This window comes from Girardinichthys multiradiatus, chromosome 6 (assembly GCF_021462225.1).
Source record: "Girardinichthys multiradiatus isolate DD_20200921_A chromosome 6, DD_fGirMul_XY1, whole genome shotgun sequence".
Taxonomy (NCBI): domain Eukaryota; kingdom Metazoa; phylum Chordata; class Actinopteri; order Cyprinodontiformes; family Goodeidae; genus Girardinichthys; species Girardinichthys multiradiatus.
The window spans coordinates 44,379,272-44,399,169 of NC_061799.1; the positions used below are offsets into that span (position 1 = coordinate 44,379,272).

The 19,898-nt window shown below is 38.2% G+C and overlaps 1 protein-coding gene and 1 long non-coding RNA gene across 2 annotated transcripts; both read left to right on the plus strand.

The window, feature by feature from the left end:
* Positions 1 to 2,592: 2,592 nt before the first annotated feature.
* LOC124870141 lies at positions 2,593 to 7,607 on the plus strand. Its single transcript, XM_047368665.1, has 4 exons — positions 2,593 to 2,628; positions 2,711 to 2,766; positions 5,388 to 5,450; positions 5,841 to 7,607. The coding sequence occupies exon 4, from the start codon at positions 5,940 to 5,942 to the stop codon at positions 7,605 to 7,607; it is 1,668 nt and encodes a 555-aa protein (XP_047224621.1). The 5' UTR covers positions 2,593 to 2,628; positions 2,711 to 2,766; positions 5,388 to 5,450; positions 5,841 to 5,939.
* Positions 7,608 to 13,620: 6,013 nt separating this feature from the next.
* Positions 13,621 to 17,356, plus strand: LOC124870483. Its single transcript, XR_007038786.1, has 4 exons — positions 13,621 to 14,331; positions 14,674 to 14,735; positions 15,584 to 15,668; positions 16,598 to 17,356. It is a non-coding gene; the product is annotated as an uncharacterized LOC124870483 (long non-coding RNA).
* The last annotated feature ends 2,542 nt before the right edge of the window (positions 17,357 to 19,898 follow it).

The following is a 19,898-nucleotide window of genomic DNA, read 5'->3' on the forward strand; positions in this document are numbered from 1 at the left end:
ATTCTGATTCAAGCCACTTTACCAAAAAATCCATTTAGTTCAGTCATACAGACAGATTCCACATCAAGTATGCTTATTCCAATATGAAGGAGAAGGAGAATATGAAGTTGTTGGCAGCAGGAGCTCAGCCGATGCCCCCCCTCCAGGAAGCTAAACAGAACGCCAGGCCAGATGTCGCTTCTATGAAGAGAGAAAATAGAGAAAATGTATAGCTCAAATAATAGCAAATAATACAAAATTGGAGAGTAGTATGAGAATGTAGTGAAGAGGGTGAAAGTGGTCATTATGTCCTCCAGCAGCCTAAGCCTATAGCAGCATAACTACAGAGAAAGCTCAGGATAACCTAAGCCACTCTAACTACAAGCTTTATCAAAAAGGAAAGTTTTAAGCCTTAAAAGTAGACAGGGTGTCTGCCTCACGGACTAAAACTGGGAGCTGGTTCCACAGGAGAGGAGCTTGATAACTAAAGGATCTGCCTCCCATTCTACTTCTAGAGACTCTAGGAACCACCAGTAAACCTGCAGTCTGAGAACAAAGTGCTCTGTTAGGAACATATGGACCAATCAGATCTCTGATGTATGATGGAGCTAGATCATTAAGGGCTTTATATGTGAGGAGGAGAATTTTAAATTATATTCTGGATTTAACAGGGAGCCAATGAAGGGAAGCTGAAATAGGAGAAATATGATCTCTCTTTTTAATTTTCATCAAAACTCTTGCTGCAGCATTTTGAATCAGCTGAAGGCTTTTAACTGCATTTTGTGGACATCCTGATAGTAAAGAATTACAATAGTCCAGCCTTGAAGTAACAAATGCATGGACTAGTTTTTCAGCGTCAATCCTGGACAGGATATTTTTAATTTTGGCAATGTTCCGGAGGTGAAAGAAGGAAATACTAGAAAACTTGTTTAAAATGCGAATGACCTGTCCTTGTCAAAAATAACACGAGGTACTTTACTTTATTACAAGAGTTCAATTTAATGCCATCCACATTAACTGATTGATTAAGTTTCTTTTTTAAAGACTCCGGTCCAAAGACGACAAATTCTGTCTTGTCTGAATTTAGAAGCAAAAAATTTAACGTCCAAGTTTTTATGTCTTCAAGACATGCTTGTAGTCTATCTAACTGGTTGGGTTCATCAGGATTTATGGATAAGTAAAGCTGAGTATCATCAGCGTAACAGTGAAAATTGATCCCATGCTGCCTGATAATTTGACCTATTGGAAGCATATATATAGTAAAGAGAATTGGCCCAAGTACTGAACCCTGTGTTACTCCACAATTAACCCTGGAGTTTAAAGATGATTTATCATTTACATGAACAAACTGGAATCTGTCAGACAGATAAGATTTAAACCAGCCTAGCGCTGTTCCCCTGATCCCTACAGCATATTCCAGCCTTTCTAAGAGAATATTATGATCAACTGGATCAAATGCAGCACTGAGATCTAACAGAACCAGAACAGACACAAGTCCATTATCTGAGGCCATAAGAATATCATTAGTGACTTTCAGCAGAGCTGTTTCAGTGCTATGATGAGCTCTGAAACCTGACTGAAACTCTTCAAACAGGTCATTGCTGTATAAATGTTCACACATTTGATTAGCAACTATTTTCTCAAGAATTTTAGATAAGAATGGAAGATTGGATATAGGTCTGTAATTTATTAAATCATCTCAATCAAGTGAAGGTTTCTTAAGTAAAGGTTTAATTACAGCCAACTTAAAAGCCTGTGGTTCTGATCCATTTACTAAAGATAGATGAATCATATCTAAAATGGGGCTGGTAATCAGAGGGAACACTTCCTTAAATAATTTGGTTGGGATTGGGTCTAACATACAAGTTGAAGGTTTAGATGAAGCTAATATTTCTGATAACTCAGGAAGCTTCACAGGATCAATATAATATTAGATGACTACACAAACATTTCAGTCCAGAACGTTCTGTTAATCCAGATGTATAACAGCACAGATTATAGAGATAGTGCAGCTCAATGTTGTCTGTTCGCAGGGTGCAAATGAACCTCTCCCTGTCCAGGATGCATGAAGTAAAGTTAAAGCAGAGCATTTTTTCCCCCAACATAAAATGTAGCTGAATGTCTTTGTATAAGAGTAGCAACTGTTGCTGACTTTGGTAGTTGACCAATTTATCAATATTCTTCCTGGTTACTCATTTTATAGAAGGTCTTCATCCAACTCTGCTTTCTGTGGAGCATAATTAGTTCTCAGGACTGCTACCAGATTTTACTGCACCTTTTAAAGCCTGCACAGTTATGCAGGTACCAATATTAACATAAAATGGCTCAATGTCAAATAAAATCATGAGGTAAACAAAAATATGATTTTTTTTTTTATCTGGCCTTAATTTAGCTATAATTTCAAATCTAAAATACAAAAGAGAAGCCAACACTGCACTGGATGACTGATTCATTGAATGTTTAACTTCTTATTCTGAAGTCAGACTGATGATATAGATGTATAACGGTGTGGGTGTCCGTTTTGGGAGGACTTTCATTGTTTCAGTTTTGTTTTGAGACGATGGGTGGGTCCAAGTATGTGTATAAAAGGAAGTTCAGCAGATTCTAACAGAATTCATCCTCACTTTCTGATGCACAGCAGTCTGATTGGTAGGTATCCTCACTGTGTTGAACATGGTTTTGAAGTTGTTGTTTTTTTGTGGTCCAATCCTGTCTCTATTGATATTTTTAGTGGATGAATCCAGAGCAGAAAAACTACAGAACCTGAGCAGAAAAAAGTCAACAAAGGTTTGTTCCACTTTATCTCATTTTTAAAAAAATGCATTAGTAAATTATAAGCAAAGGTGTGAAAACAGGTGCATAGCTCTTTGTCCCATATTTCCCTTTATCAGCCATGTTCCTGTTCTGTCCACTGAGCATTTTAAAGAGGTTTTAAATCATGCTTATTTCATATTGTATTTCTGATAACTGAACAATCCCATAACAGTATAGTTAAAATGTTTAGTTATGTAACTGTATATTTTCCTATGGAAGAACGCATAGATGGTTATTATATTGTTTCTGTTTATGGTTGTACCTGCAGTAAAATATAAAAAATATCTTAAAATTGTAGCAGTACTGGGATGTTTTCTGTGATATAATCTCAGCTATGAATAAAGCTGATTAGTGATAAAATGGCCATTTCTATGCTTGGAAATGTGTTAACTTTACAGGGTGGTAAAATAAAACACCTTATGAGGATTAAAACAGGATTAATGCCCTTCCAGGTCTGACGTTCATGTTGCTGAAGTCTCCATCTTGGTTTCACTCTGCTAGAAAAATGATTGAAAATGATCCGACAACACCTGAAACTTGCATAGCCTAACCATCCTCACTCAAACCATACAGATGTGTCTCACGCCTTAATATTACACAACTAATTCAGCTTGTGACATATTTCAGTACAGTTGCTTTTGTTCAGTAAAAACCTACTTTCTTGTTTCAGATACTTTTTGCTTCGTTTTAAAAGCTGTTAAACGTTATGCATAGTGAAACATTGATCTCTGTGCATATCTCTCCTACAACCAGAGCTGTGTGTGCAGACAGAGGTTGCACAACAAAACATTGTCAGATTTGATCAACAAAATAATCAAATTAAAAATATAAATTCATAGTTAAATTATAAATAAAACATGGCTTTGTCTCAATGGGGAAATGGCTGACATAACCACAGGCAGTAGACCTACAGCAGGAACAGTCAGCTGAGTTTCCTCTGGGACTCCCTCATTTCAATACAACCTTTTCATCTTCATCCTAAATAATTTTGTTTTATTAGATTTAAAAATTTTTTTATAACTCTAGGGTTCATGGCTTTTTTTAGGGGTGGTTGGTTTGCCCACCAAAATAAATCTTTTAAAACCATGACAGTTGGTTGTAAGGATTATGATTATTAACTGATGAATATTTAGCAAAAATTATAATTAAAAATCATAACTAAGAAAAAATAATTTTCTTAACCAAAAGTCCTTGCTTATGAATAGAAATCAGAGATGTCCTCTGGTGTTGAGATTATGGGCTCAGAGCACTTAATAATTACAGATAGTTAATTATCATTCATAATTGATAATTATCAATCAAACCACGTTAAACATCACTGTTTAATCAGCCGCTTCACCAATATAGCCCTGATATAATAACTAGTCTGGTCCAAAAACCTTCACCTAAAAATGAATACCCAACAACAATAATAATAAAAGAAAAATAATATACGCATTGAGTGTCTATGAAGATTAAACCATCAGTTTTATGGACAAAATGTGCAATTTGGGTTAACTTGGACAGAGAAGCTCTCCTGGTGTGCTGATGCGTCTCGATTTCGGCTATCAGCTGGTAGACTGTGGGCTGCAGCCTTAGCCATTAGCAGCTGATTGCCCCAAATCTCGAACAATGGGTCATAAAACTGCGGCGGGAACTCAGTGGAAAAACTCCAGTATTAAAACTGGGACAAAGGAGTGGTCGGGCCACGAGGCCAGGACCACAGCTGCTTTGAATGGAAAAACTTCTAACTCCTGGCTGATTTGAGATCAGCCGGACAAAAACAGGCACCTTGCTGATCCCATCCGCGCTCCGCGATTCAGCTGCACAGCAAATCAAAACAGCTCAGCGTAAAACACTTTAATCAGTATTGCGTGCAACAAGTTGATACCCTGGATTAACTAATGGTGATTCTAAATCACCTTAACTATGCCTCATCCTGCCCAGACTTCTAAATTCACCTATCCAATTTAATATAAAAAAAAAATAAAACTACTTTGACGTTGATTTCTTCTCTCCACCGGTTTGAGGATGTGTCAGGTCTAAAGAAAATCGATGTGGGGGACCAGAGTGACACGCTTCCGTGATCAACTCAAAAACGGTAAAGTTCTCATCCGTCCAAAACGGGGAACATATGAGGAACCGTTGCAGTCGACTGAATCAGCAAGGAGGAAAACTCATCTCCTTGGCAACAAACCTTTGTGGGTTTTTCACCTGCACCGGTGTGGTCTTTGATCGGTAATTAAATCTTCTGACCTTCTATCAGAAGTCCAGTTTTCAAGCTCTTCCGGGAATGACTGCGTGGAGAAAATTAACTCGCCTGCGAGTTTCTGTCGCTCCAGATTTGCGTCTTTGTTGCGTCGTCCCGTGAGGTTTCCACGGGTTTTATAATTCCGGGTGACATCAGAGCTGCGACGTTTGTTGAACTGCGCGGCCCAGTCGGTCTATCCGACCAAAACGGATGACCCCAACATGGTTATTTTAATCAAACTAATTAAGCTGCAGGAGTAGTACTGAATACAAATATTCGGGTATGAAATGCAATCTGTACTCATGGTTTCATTTAGAACATGGTACTACAAGTTATCCTAAAATCAGTCCTCCTTTATCTGCAGACCGTCCCAGCTGCTGGTTTGGGTTAAAACATTTGACAGAATCCGTCCTCTTTTTCTTGGCAGGTAAGGAACTATAGTCTTCATAGAAAGGCCTTTAGATACTAAATATTTATATGAGTGAAAATATAACATAGAAGATGCTAAATATCATTAACTGAATAATAAGTCAGTATGATACAGTAAACTATCATTTTTTCAGAAAGATGTCAATGACAGTATAAAACTCTTATGCCTCTACTTGTGTTTTACTGTGTGTGAGCTATATGAAAACTGGAAGGATCAGAACATTTCATTTAAACGTGATCAGGTCTTGTTAGAAAAAAAAGAGACAAATGGACGTTTGCATTATTATAATAAACTGTCTTCATCTGGAACGTGTCTTACAACTGAACTGATATCAAACATGCTGCTTGGTAAGAATTTTAAATATATATTTCTGGTTTCTTCCTGCAGATTTGGCTGAGAAAAGAATCTCAAGGTCCACACTGTGAAGCCTATTTTTGTGTCATCTGGCTAAACAATTTATTCTCAAAAGATTATCTGCAACCAGCCATGAACTTCTTCAAGTCAGAGAGCTCAAAAAGGTTTTCTGATGCTGTTAAAGCTAAGAGCACGTTGCTGGAACCACAGCTAGGACCGCTGCCTGTTTATAGAATTCCTCTAAAAGAGGAGAAAATCAAAATAAATGGGTGCAGGTTCTTCAGTTTTGGGGAACCCAGCAAATTTGGTTCCAAACAACAAAGCCGCACCATCATGGTTCTTGGAGCCACTGGTGCTGGGAAGTCAACTCTCATCAATGGGATGATAAATTACATTCTAGGTGTTAAATGGGGAGACACATATCGGTTCAAGTTGGTGGACGAAGGTCAAACTAAATGCCAAGCTCACAGTCAGACCTCCGAGGTCACTGTGTACAAACTCTTCTACAGGGACGGATTTGAGGTTCCCTTCTCTCTGACCATTATAGACACACCAGGCTTTGGGGACACCAGAGGCATAGAGAGGGACAGGGAGATCACAGTGCAGCTCCAGAACCTCTTCGCCAGTAAGGACGGGGTCAGTGAAATCGATGCTGTGTGTTTTGTAGCTCAGGCTGCTTTAGCCCGTCTCACGTCAACACAAAGATACGTCTTTGATTCCATTCTCTCAATCTTTGGCAAAGATATAGCAGAAAACATCAGGATTCTGGTGACGTTTGCAGATGGTCAGAAGCCACCAGTTCTAGAAGGGATCATAGAGTCAGGCGTCCCATGTCCTAAAAGTAAAGACGGTATTCCAGTTCACTTCAAATTCAACAACTCTGCTCTGTTTGCTGACAATAAATCGGCAGACACCCAGAGTGGGGACGATGACGAAGAAAACTTTGATCAGATGTTTTGGAACATGGGAACGAAAAGCATGAAAAGATTTTTTACTGCTCTAAATCAGATAGAAACCAAAAGTTTGACACTGACAAATGAGGTCCTGAGAGAAAGAAAACAGCTGGAGGTTTCAGTTGAGAATCTGCAGGTTCAGGTTAGACTTGGTTTAGCCAAACTGGAGGAAATCAGGGAGACCAGAGAAAAAATTAAAGAGCATGAAGCAGCGATTAAGACAAATGAGAACTTTGAGTTTGATGTCTCTCTCAAAAAACCTGTACAAGTTGATATCTCTGGTTCTGGGGACTACATCACCAACTGTCAGCAGTGTCAGGTCACCTGTCACTTTCCTTGTGGTATACCAAATGATGCTAATAAAAGAGGATGTTGGGCGATTGACCAAAATACTGGACGCTGCCGTGAGTGTAAAGGAAAATGTAACTGGAACGTACATTTCAATCAAAGGTACAGGTGGGACTATAAAGATGTTACAGAGAAACGGACAGTGAAAGAGCTGAAAGAAAACTATGAAAAAGCCACAGGGCAGAAGATGACTGTTGAGGGACTGATGAGGCAACTGAAGGGTGAATATGACATAATGCAGAATGAGGTGAAGAAACTGATGGAGAAGTCGACAAAGTGTCTGAACAGACTGAAAGAGATAGCACTGAAGCCCAATCCTCTGTCCACTCCTGAGTACATTGAGATGCTCATTGAAGGAGAGAAACAGGAAGCCAAACCAGGCTGGAAAAAACGGGTTGAGTCACTGATGAAGATGAAAGAAAAAGCAGAGTTCATGGCTAAGGTGGAGAAAGGAGAAAAACCTCTGAGCCGTCAAGAGTCGCTTGATGTGAAGTTTTAAGTCAACAGGTCTCCTCGGGGTTACTTAGATTTTAATCCTGTGGTACATTTCTTACTCGGTCTGCTTTGGTTTAAAACTATTATTTCAGCCAGAAACAGAAAATATTATAATTATAGATGCTGTAAAACCACATTTTAAGCAGACCCACAGTGAGAATCAAGATGAACTAATGAACTTTTACCTCCAGTCTTCCTGAACAACATTGTGCAAAGTGTCTGTGGCTGAATGCTCAGTTCTTATTTTTACGTTAAACTCATATTTAGCTAATTAACGTTAACAAGATTGGGTTTAACTGTAGGTGTTCTACTGGAAGTCCAAGGGAAACACTTCTGGACCAGGAATAAGAAACTAAATAATTCATTTTTTAAATGCTCCTGGTACCATATTATTAATAGACTGTTGCTTCATCCACTCATCGTCATTGTTTCAGACATCCTGTCATGTCTCGGTTTCTCTGCTCAACATGAAACTCACAAATTTAATGACAACTAGGATCCTTCAATGAAGACTTTTTGAAATCTCGAACTCTTAGATATGCCTGCTGCACTATAATCTGATCATTTACACAAATCATCCACATTTAACTCTGCTTAGCCTCCTTCCTGCTTCATCTGCTCTGTTCAGGTGTTCTGTGAAGGTTCTGTACAGTGAAATGCTTTTTGGGCTTGGTTATCTGCTTTCCTCTAGCACAGGATCTAAATGTGACATTTAGATCAACAATATTTGGAACCAGCTGATAAAAGGTTTCTTGAATTTCAGCCTGAAGTTGTAGCAGTTTATTAATGTAAACGTTGGTTGAGGAATCATTTTGTGTATCTTTACCGCCCCCTGCTGTTTGTTGTTTTAAACACGTCTTCCTTCCTTGGTGTTAAGGTGGAAGTTTATTTTTCTATTCATTTATGAAGAGGAGAGTTATTCCTTCCTTGTGCATCTTGTTGTAACTTGTTTAAATGTTATATAATGCATTGTTTTAACTTCTGGTTCAAGAATCTTAGCAGCCCTGTGTTTGTTTCATTAATTAACTCTAGCAGTCAAATAAAAATATCTGTTAAAATATATAACTGAGAAATGTGTTATTTGCTGTGAATTGGCATCATATGAATAAACTGAATTGAAGTGATTTGGTTTATTTTTGTCAGTGCCAGAGAAACTTTTCGTTCGGCCCATCAGGAAAGCTCCACACAAACAGCTTCCAGCTCCATAAACTATTGAAAAGCATGGAGTGGGGCTGATTTTATTTTATTTTTTTAACATCCTTCAGGCGATGTTTTTAATTGTTATTGTAATGGAGGGTGTGTTTGCACTTCAATCATAACTGAGCTGGTTTATGCTAAACCTGACTCCCCCTTACTCCATCCAACAGGGAGGGAGGAAGGCAAATAATATCGACATGTTGGTTTTCCCTCAGGTAAGTTAGGCCTGCTTAGGCCAACATAATAAATGCATGTTCAGAAGAGCTGGAGTTAATAAAAGATCCAACGTTAGGTGGTAATAGTTGTAATTATAGTTGACTGATATTTAAAACCAATATTCCTGAAGACAAGTGATCTGTACCATCATGAGTGTTGACTGCAACAAATACAACAGGAGGAAACAGAAAATACAGTTAAGGAAGTTTTGAAAAAATAAATCCTGCACCATAGAATATTAAAAGTGAAACTATTCCAGGAGCTGTAAATGTCTGTTTATTTTGTTAAACTCACTGTGCAATTAAAGCCACATGCTAACTCTGTGTAACTGGAGGGGTTCCAATAGAAAACATTTGACCAGTTAGACTAATAAACTCAATTTGATTGCTTTGTATTATAACTCAAATGTCAGTATAACTGGTTTGTTTTGACTTCATATTTCTGAACATAAATTAGATCTGTGTGTCTTTAAAGTGCGCTGAGATGACTTTTATTGTGAATCGGTGCTTTATAAATAAACTTATCTAAACATTGATGGTCACTCAATCACAACTATCATTACATTTAGTTTTATCTTCTGCTGACTGGATAAATGGCAGGTTTAATATTTCTTGTAATACCTTTTAATTATTTTATTTAACTTAAACTGAAAGTTTGCTTTCATTAAATAGTGCAAACAAGTAGAGGAAGTTTTTTTCAAAATGTTAACCAGAGGTAAAAAACAGACCAGTGTTGAGAATTTAAAGTATAGCTAAGCAAATATGTGTTCTTCCTGGTAAAGTTGCTGAACCACATACCAGATATTTCATAGAAAAGTCAGAGATTTAAAAGTATATCAGAAATGTTCTGGTCCGTTTAGTTATATTGAATTGTTAATTTCTCCCGAACCAAAATCAACTGAATGATTAAAGACCTCAGAGGACATTACTATATCTGTTAAAGTTTACAGTAATACTGTGCATGAAAACAAACAATATGCATAAACTCCAACATACCACCACACCTGAAACCCGTTTTCTCAACCAAACTTTGAAGCCAATCACCACTTTAAGATGTTGGTGCACAAACATCTCCTCACAATATAGCCTCCTAGAGGTAATCCACCATGGGTTTTATCATTAAACATTCTCCTTGTTGACAAGATTTGTTTTGCACTGAAACGACACTAAAAATACCTCAAACTGAGCCCTACACTGCAGAGCCTCAGGAGGTTTGTGATAAAAGTCAGTCAAACTGGGCGCTTTGTTATGCTCTCCTTAAAGGAAGTATACAACGGTTTCACTTGCTTGGGGGAAGACCAGTCTCACATGTTTTAACTTCTGGTGTATGAATCTTAGCAGCACTGTGTATGTTTGACAGATTCCAGTTTGTTCATGTAAATGATAAATCATCTTTAAACTCCAGGGTTAATTGCGGAGTACCACAGGGTTCAGTACTTGGGCCAATTCTATTACTATATATATGCTTCCAATAGGTCAAATTATCAGGCAGCATAGGATAAATTTTCACTGTTACGCTGATAATACTCAGCTTTACTTATCCATAAATCCTGATGAGCCCAACCAGTTAGATAGACTACAAGCATGTCTTCAAGACATAAAAACTTGGATGACTTTAAATTTTTTGCTTCTAAATTCAGACAAGACAGAAGTTGTCATCTTCGGAGTCTTTAAAAAAGAAACTGCTTAGTCAATCACTTAACTTGGATGGCATTAAATTGACCTCCAGTAATAAAGTAAAAAACCTTGGTGTTATTTTTGACCAGGACATGTCATTTAAATCCCATATTAAACAGGTTTCTAGGATTTCTTTCTTTCATCTCCGGAACATTGCCAAAATTAGAAATATCCTGTCCAGGAGTGACGCTGAAAAACTAGTCCATGCATTTGTTACTTCAAGGCTGGACTATTGTAATTCTTTACTATCAGGATGTCCACAAAATGCAGTTAAAAGCCTTCAGCTGATCCAAAATGCTGCAGCAAGAGTTCTGATGAAAATTAAAAAGAGAGATCATATTTCTCCTATTTTAGCTTCCCTTCATTGGCTCCTTGTTAAATCCAGAATATAATTTAAAATTCTCCTCCTCACATATAAAGCCGTTAATGATCTAGCTCCATCATATATTACGTTCTCTTGATTCTGTTGACGTTTTTAAGAGCAAACTTAAAACCTATCTCTTTTGCAAATCTTTTAACAGTTCCAGTGCATCGACTGTAGTTATGCTACTATAGGCTTGTGACAATTATATTTAACCATCATAGTGATGGTTTTTCTTACATTTATTGTGCTTTTATTGTTTTATCTTAATGTATAATTGTGTTATGATTTGGGGTTGTTTGGTTTTTGGTTTCTGGTTTTTTCCTTATGTTTTTCCCTGCTCCAGTCTTTAATCGTGTCTCTGTTTATTATTTTCCTAGTCATGCTTTAGATTTTGTCTTCTAGTTCATGTGCGGTCAAGTTAAGTTTTTGGATCTGGTTATGCTTTTGTTTCATGTTTTTCTAGTTATAGTTCTATTAGTTTGTTTCCTTGGATTTGCGTTCTGTTCAAGCCATGTTTTGCTCCAGTCACGTTTTGTTCTGTCAATTAAGTTTATTCGGTTCACCTGCACCATGTTAATCAGTTTTGTGTTCCACCTGTATCATGCTCCATTTAAACACACCTTGTTCAGTTAGTAGGCCCGGAAACATTTTTCATTTTCATGCTCATGTCCTGCTGTTCACACGAAGCCTGTCTTGCCAAGCCTGCCCATGTCGGTTTTTGCCGTCACCTCCTGTGAGTGAGTTTTTTTGTTATTAAATATTTTTCCATTTAACATCATGCTGCCTGCTAGTCTGCATTCTGGGTTCGTCCATTGCTCAAGCCGTAACAAATTGTGCACTTCTGTAAAGAACCTTGTGACCTTTAAAGTCTGTGAAAGTTGCTATATAAATAAACTTTTACTTACTTACTTACTTACATCAGAGATCTGATTGGTCCATATGTTCCTAACAGAGCACTACGTTCTCAGACTGCAGGTTTACTGGTGGTTCCTAGAGTCTCTAGAAGTAGAATGGGAGGCAGATCCTTTAGTTATCAGGCTCCTCTCCTGTGGAACCAGCTCCCAGTTTTAGTCCGTGAGGCAGACACCCTGTCTACTTTTAAGGCTAGGCTTAAAACTTTCCTTTTTGATAAAGCTTGTAGTTAGAGTGGCTTAGTTTATCCTGAGCTATCTCTGTAGTTATGCTGCTATAGGCTTAGGCTGCTGGAGGACATAATGACCACTTTCACCCTCTTCGCTACATTCTCACACTACTCTCCGATTTTGCATTATTTGCTGTTATTTCAGCTTTTAACTTTGTTCTCTCTATTCTCTTCCTAGAAGCTACACCTGGCCTGGCTCTGTGTCTACCTGTGACACCTTCCTGGAGAGGGGAATCGTCCGAGCTTCTGCTGGCAACAACTTGATGCTCACCTTCTACAGATGATCCACATAGCCCTGTCTTTCAGTGTTTAACCCTTTCTCTCTCCTAGACATGGCTACTGACTGAGCTTCTACTGTAACTAACTCTATGTGCTCTCTTTCAGACTCTAACATTTACTTTTCCTTCCCATAGAAAGTACTCCTGGATCAGTGCTTCTTTGTTCTGTTTGTGTCTCTGCTCTGTTCTCTCAAACCCCCAGTCGGTCGTGGCAGATGGCCGCTCACACTGAACCTGGTTCTGGTTCTGCTGGAGGTTTCTTCCTGTTAAAAGGGAGTTTTTCCTCTCCACTGTCGCTACATGCATGCTCAGTATGAGGGATTGCTGCAAAGTCAACGCCAGTGACTGTCCACTGTCTCTACATGCTCATCCAGGAGGAGTGAATGCTGCAAGTCACTGACTGGATGCAATCTGCTGGGTTTCCTTAGACAGAAACACTTTTTATCCAATTTGAATAAATAACTGAACCTGACTGAACTGTTCAATGGTTAGGATTAATCAGAATGTATGAACCTGACTGTTGTGAAGTGCCTTGAGACGATGTGTGTTGTGAATTGGCGCTATATGAATAAACGGAATTGAATTGAAAACTGAATTGAATTGAATTGATATGAGACACAAACACAACAACAGCCTTGACTGCTGCTCTATAGCTGCAATCACAGTGGAGGACGATCAGGAGTAGGCTGCAGGCAGCCAGACAAAGCACTCTGGATCAGTACCAGAGAGAGAGGGATGCCATGGAGTGGTACCAGGTTGACAGGTACGAGCTAGAGGACGTGTAAGCTAACGCTACCTAATGATAGCCTGCTCTAGTGGTCATATACACAATAAGTCCAGCATACAGGAGGTTTGTGATAAAAGTCAGTCAAACTGGGCGCTTTGTTATGCTCTCCTTAAAGGAAGTATACGAAGGTTTCACTTGCTTGGGGAAGACCAGTCTCACATGTTTTAACTTCTGGTGTATGAATCTTAGCAGCACTGTGTTTGTCTGACAGATTCCAGTTTGTTCATGTAAATGATAAATCATCTTTAAACTACAGGGTTAATTTTGAAGTATCACAGGGTTCAGTACTTGGGCCAATTCTTTTTACTATATATATGCTTCCAATAGGTAAAATTATCAGGCAGCATAAGATACATTTTCACTGTTACGCTGATGACACTCAGCTTTACTTATCCATAAATCCTGATTAACCCAACCAGTTAGATAGACTACAAGCATGTCTTCAAGACATAAAATGTCATAGAAAAGTCGAGGATTTAAAAGTATATCAGAAATGTTCTGGTCCGTTTAGTTATATTGAACTGTTAATTTCTCCCGAACCAAAATCAACTGAATGATTAAAGACCTCAGAGGACATTACTATATCTGTTAAAGTTTACAGTAATACTGTGCATGAAAACAAACAATATGCATAAACTCCAACATACCACCACACCTGAAACCCGTTTTCTCAACCAAACTTTGAAGCCAATCACCACTTTAAGATGTCGGTGCAAAAACATCTCCTCCATTATCCTTGTTGACAAGATTTGTTTTGCACTGAAACGACAGTAAAAATACCTCAAACTGAGCCCTACACTGCAGAGCCTCAGGTAGTTTGTGATAAAAGTCAAACTGGGCACTTTGTGATGCTCTTTCTAAAGGAAGTATACGAAGGTTTCACTTGCTTGGGGGAAGACCGGTCTCACATATTTCTTTACAAAGTTGAATGAGAGCCAGAAACGGTGTAATGATTTTTGTTTCATTCTGAGTAGAAGTAGGCGTGTGTTTCCAAGTCTTTGTATTTAAAAAGGAGCAACTGTAAAAGATCACAGAGCTCAGCCTCATGTTCTCTGAAGAATCCTTGGAGGTAAGTTTTTCAACAATGATGAATTTGTTTCTTCAGCATGATGTAGGACACGGCCGTCTTTACACGTGTCACATGTAAAGACAGCTTAGTCAATAGATTGGGCCATTAGTCGGACCGTGTAGAACCCAACTACATGATGAGTAGTTAATTCAGCCAATTGTTTCAGGTGTGTTGGATCAGGAACACATCTAAAAGTAGCAGAACCTCAGTTATTGAAGACTGGAGTTTAACACCCCTGATTTAGGAGATGGATCATTACGTTTGTTAAGCTAATCTTATTTCTTTAAACAAATCTCATCCAAACAATGACTAATTTTCCCATATTTTTGTGAATTAATCCAGTGTAACAAAACTCACCACCCTGCAGGACGTGAACCACAAAGAGCAGAGAAGGATCAACAAAGGTTTGCACCACTTTATTTTAATCAATGTAGTATCTTTTTTAAATGCCTGAATCAGCTGTTGGCAAAGTGATGCTGTGGTTGAACCCTTTTTGTGCTCCGATTTCTTCTCATAATCCAATGTTCATGCTAGCTGAGGACTTTCAATTGGTCTTTGGAGGGATTGTGTGGTTGTCTGTCTCCTGTGGTTCTGTGTTAGATCATTGATGGACTGAGCTGTCCAAGATGTACTCAACTGCTTCTTGGGTAGTCACCGCTCTGGGTGCTGGAAACAAACTTGTTTTTTTTTTTTTTTTTTTGCATTTATACAAAGGTGGAGCCATTTGCAGGAAAAATAGTTTCTTCATTCTTCTTAATTTTTTCTTTCTCTCCCTTTGGATCCAACCTTTTGGTATTCAACGTCTAACTTCTGTGTCATACTTTGTTTTTCTCACTATCCATTGTTTACATCAGTGTTCCATTTATCAGTTGCATTTGTCTTGAGAACAAACATTTCCTAAAATACCTCCAGTCATATGAAGTTGTAGTGATAACAGTGAGCAACTACGGTCTATTTTCAGATATGCAGTTGACATTTGCAGTGACAACTGCTAGTATTTATAAGTATATAATGCTTCAGATAACACCACCTTCCTAATGATTTCAAATGTGAAGCTCACAAGAATAAAACTACATTTAACATTCATTCCTCTTATAGAAAGCAAATACAGCCTTACCTGTTGGACTTTATGTGTTTGATATTTTCTATTTTTACTATTTTCCTGATTTCCTTTAAAATATCTTTATATAATTTACCCTCACAGCTGATCAAGAAGACATAAACAGGTTGTGTGTTTGTTGTTGTTTTTCAGGAATTAGTCAGACCCTGACTGGAAATCCAGACAACACTTTAAGATCATTTGGATCTGCAAGTTGTGTTGCCAACACCCAACCGAGGTTTGTTGCGATTCATCTTTAACTCAACAGATCTAACATATATTAAATCATTAACATTGGTCATTTTGCAGCTGAGTTACCTGCTGCAGCAAAGACCAAACCTCTGCCTGACTGGCATTTACTTGCTGAAAACTAAAAATATATCTTAGAAAACATTAATTTCGAAGTGGTTTCACTGAGCAAATCCTGACATTTCTTAGAAAGGTCAGCTGTCATAGAGTCAGTAAAGTACCTAGACATAAAGTCATACTTAATAATTAGAATAATATTGAAATGTTCATTTATTCCAGTAACTCCACCACTGAGTGAAACACATTATATAGATTAATTATACACAAAGGGATGATTTCAAATCTTTATTTCTGTTAATTATGATGATTTTCTGCTCACAGCTAATAAAAACACAACATTTAAGATTAGAAAATTACATCAGACCAAAAAAGTAATTTAATGGAGAAATGTGGTCTTAAAGAAAAGTATGCTTAATACCTAATTTTAATCTGACAAACAAGTCTCATTTTAGCTCATATTCTAATTTACTGAGTATGTATAATTGGTCTTTATTTGCACCCTAACATCTAAACAGTTTTCAAAGAAATTCACCTTTTATCACAGTAGTATAATTTTACATTGAGCCAAATAAGATTTAGTCTGAGTACATTTATTCTGTGGCAACAAAACCCCACATTAGGAAATATATAACACATGTAATAAAAGTTTACTTAGTTTTAAACCTTTTAAACCTGTTTACCCAGCAAGCCCTTCATCATGGAGGATGTTGTGTAATTTGTTCATGGTTAGTTTCTCAGTTTCTATGAAAACTATTTTAATGCACCTGTATGAATGACCTGAGGACTGATTAGATAATAAAACAACAGTTTCTTACAGTTTCATCATTTTTGTGTCTGTCCTCTCATGTTTGACTACAGGCAGATTGACACCAAAGAAGAATCAGCTCCGACGATCAAGATGTGTCTGCTACTGATAAGAACTCTCATCACTGTTGTGGTTTTTACACTACTACTTTTGTTACACTGGAAGAACATTATCACCCTGACAGATTTACTCACAGCAAGAAAGTTTCAGATGTAGTCATGGCAGCATTAGATGATCCTAAGATATCAGGAGCGCTAACATTGACTGTCACATCATTTTTCATTTTGTCAAGTTCACTGACAACAACTCTGTTGGTCATTGTTACTGTAACACTTTGGTTACATTGGTTCAACATCCTCCCACTGAAACATTTATTCATATTAGCTTCAGATTTTTACCAGTCAGTCAGTGGGACTAAATCAGATCTGCACTGATTCAAAGCCAGAAGCTAAATGATTGGCTGATGTTGTTAAAGGAGAAAGCCCTCTGCTTACATCACAAACAGGCCTTTTCCTGCTTACAAAGTTCCACTAGAAGAAAAACAAATCACCATTAAAGGGTGCCGTGCTCAACCAGGAGGAGTGAATGCTGCAAGTCAGTGACATGATGCAATCTGCTGGGTTTCCACAAAACGTTTTTGCCAACTTGAATAATTTACTGAATTTTTTGGCATCGTTTGATAACTAGTATAATCTGAAATGTATGTATTTTACTTGGAATCTGTATGATTTGATTAATTGACTTTGTAAAGTTTCTTGGGACGACAGGTGTTATGAATTGGCGCTATATAAATAAACTGAATTGAATTGAAAGTTTCCATTTTGGAGAGAAATCTATGAACTGTAACTGCACCATCTCGGTTCTTGGGAGATCACAGAGCAGCTCCATAACCTCTTCTCTAGTAAGGAGGTCAGTGAAATTGATGCTGTGTGTTTTGTAGCTCAGGCTGCAAATGAGGCCCTGAGAGAAAGAAAACAGCTGGAGGTTTCTGTTGAGAATCTGCAGGTTCAGGTTCGACTTGGTTTAGCCAAACTGGAGGAGATCAGGGAGACCAGAGACAAAAATTAAACAGCATGAAGCAGTGATACGCAGGAATTAAAACTTTGAGAAGTTTGATGTCCTTCTATTTTCTTTGGGGTCAATTTGAGGTCACAATAACATGACATTTTCTCATCTTGAAAAAACTTTAGGGCTCTTATCCTACATAACCATAACTATATCAGTGCGTGAACCATTGACAGTTCATTCAACATGGAGAACGGGAAACACTGCAAGAAGTTTTATATTTCTCATGCTATCGGGATGGAAAAATACCGTTCCTGTGTAGATATTGATACTTCATACCACTTAGGGGTGGCACAAGCTTAAAAACTTGCACAGGAACCTTCTGAACCATCTCTTTTGAGAAATGGTTAAGTAAGATTTAACGCCAAAATGATCAGTGTACAGAGTATACAACTGAACAGATACAGTAACATTCACCTTCGGTACCGGGCCCCCCTCAGCCCATCTTAGGGATGAACCGAGAGGAGCAACGAATGGAGCGTGAGTCCTGCTTTTATCTATGCCTGTTCTTAACCCTCTTAAAGGTCATCCTCTTGCATCAGTTTATCTTTGACTATGTGTTGCATCTTATATGAAATCAACAGTTATGGTGTGTAAGCTGTAGCAGTGAGCGCTGCGGCAGATAAGCAACAAGGGCAGAGATATTTAATTAGGGCAGCAAAGAGATAATTATGAAAGGCCACAGAATCATACATCCATAACACTCCCTTTCTGCTCCGTTCTCAACTGAAAATGACTTCTAAGAGGTTTTCTGTAAATGAGGTGTGGTCAACCTGTTATGGTTTGCGAGATATAGGACCCCAGAATGCAGAGGAGCAGGCAGCGTGACGGTAAGTGCAAAGGTTTAATGACAAAAAACTCACTCTCAACAGGAGGCAGGCGAGATAGGCATGGCATGATCAAAAAACAAGACTTGATATGAGAACAAGACATGATCAGAGAAAAATGTTTCCGCAATGAATGACAGAACAGGTGTGTATATATGGAGTGTAAACCAGGTGAAGCAAGACAGATTAACTAGGTGCAGGTGAACCGAATAAAGTTGATTAACAGAGAACACAACATGACAGGAGCAAAACATGGCTTGAACAGAACGCAAATCCAAGGAAACAAACTAATAGAACTATAACTAGAAAAACATGAAACAAAAGCATAAACAGGAAAATAATAAACAGAAGCATGATTCAAAACTTGAGCAGTGAAAAACATAAGGAAAAAACCCGATACTAAAAACCAAACAACCCCAAATCATAACACAACCTCTTTGAACATGCAGGTGACACAGAGGAGTCATCTCTGAGACAGAGGATAACATTGAGGAGAACCATGATAATGAGGGATCCTCCTCTGATGAGAATGAATCCATGTTGACCTTTCTGTACTCTCTCAACTACACTAACTTTAAAGGATGTATATCATGCTGTCACCAGGGCTGCTTTAAGACTTTCTGACCACTCTCTGGTCCACCTCATCCCAACCTACAGGCAGAAATTTTTAGCTTCCAAACCTGTGGCTCAGACTGTTCAAAAGTGGACTATTGAGTCAAAGCAGATGTTACAGGCCCTCTTGACTGACTGGACTGTTTTTGAAACTTCAGCCACTGATTTAAACCAATTTAGTGAAGTGGTGACATCATACATTATTTTCTGTGAGAACATGTGTGCAGACCAAGACCTTCTGCACATACAATAACAATAAACCTTGGTTCACTTCACATCTGAGGAAGCTGCACAGAGATAAGGAAGAGGCTCACAGCAGTGGGGACCGGGCCCTGTGTAAGCAGGTCCGGAACAAACTGACTGAGGAGATCTAAGCAGCGAAGAGAAGCTACAGTAAGAAGCTAAAGAAAAGCTTCTCACGTCGAGACGCTTCTGCTGTTTGGAATGGTTTGAAAAACCTGACTGTCTACAGGAGACCTTCCCCCCAACCCTGAGCAGAACCCTCTCCTGGCAAATCAGTTGAATAGCTTTCTACTGCAGGTATGAAAAGCAGCAGTTCATACCTCAGCTCGACTCCTTCACATCCCATTCAGACACAAATTCTTACCATACATCAACCACCCCCCACCTTCAGACCCCTGTCTGCACTAAGGATTCAATTCAATTTAATTCAGTTGTATTTATATAGCGCCAGTTAGCAACACATGTCATCTCAAGGCTCTTTACAAAGTCAATTTAATCCAATCATACAGATTTCAAGTCAGGTTCATACATTCCAATTAATCCTAACTACCAAACAGTCAGGTCAGTTTATTTATTCAAATTGGTTAAAAGTTTTTCTGTCTAAGGA

Bases quoted from the DNA above. Each gene is read 5' to 3' on its own strand.
- LOC124870141 (XM_047368665.1), top strand. From the start codon at position 5,940: ATGAACTTCTTCAAGTCAGAGAGCTCAAAAAGGTTTTCTGATGCTGTT.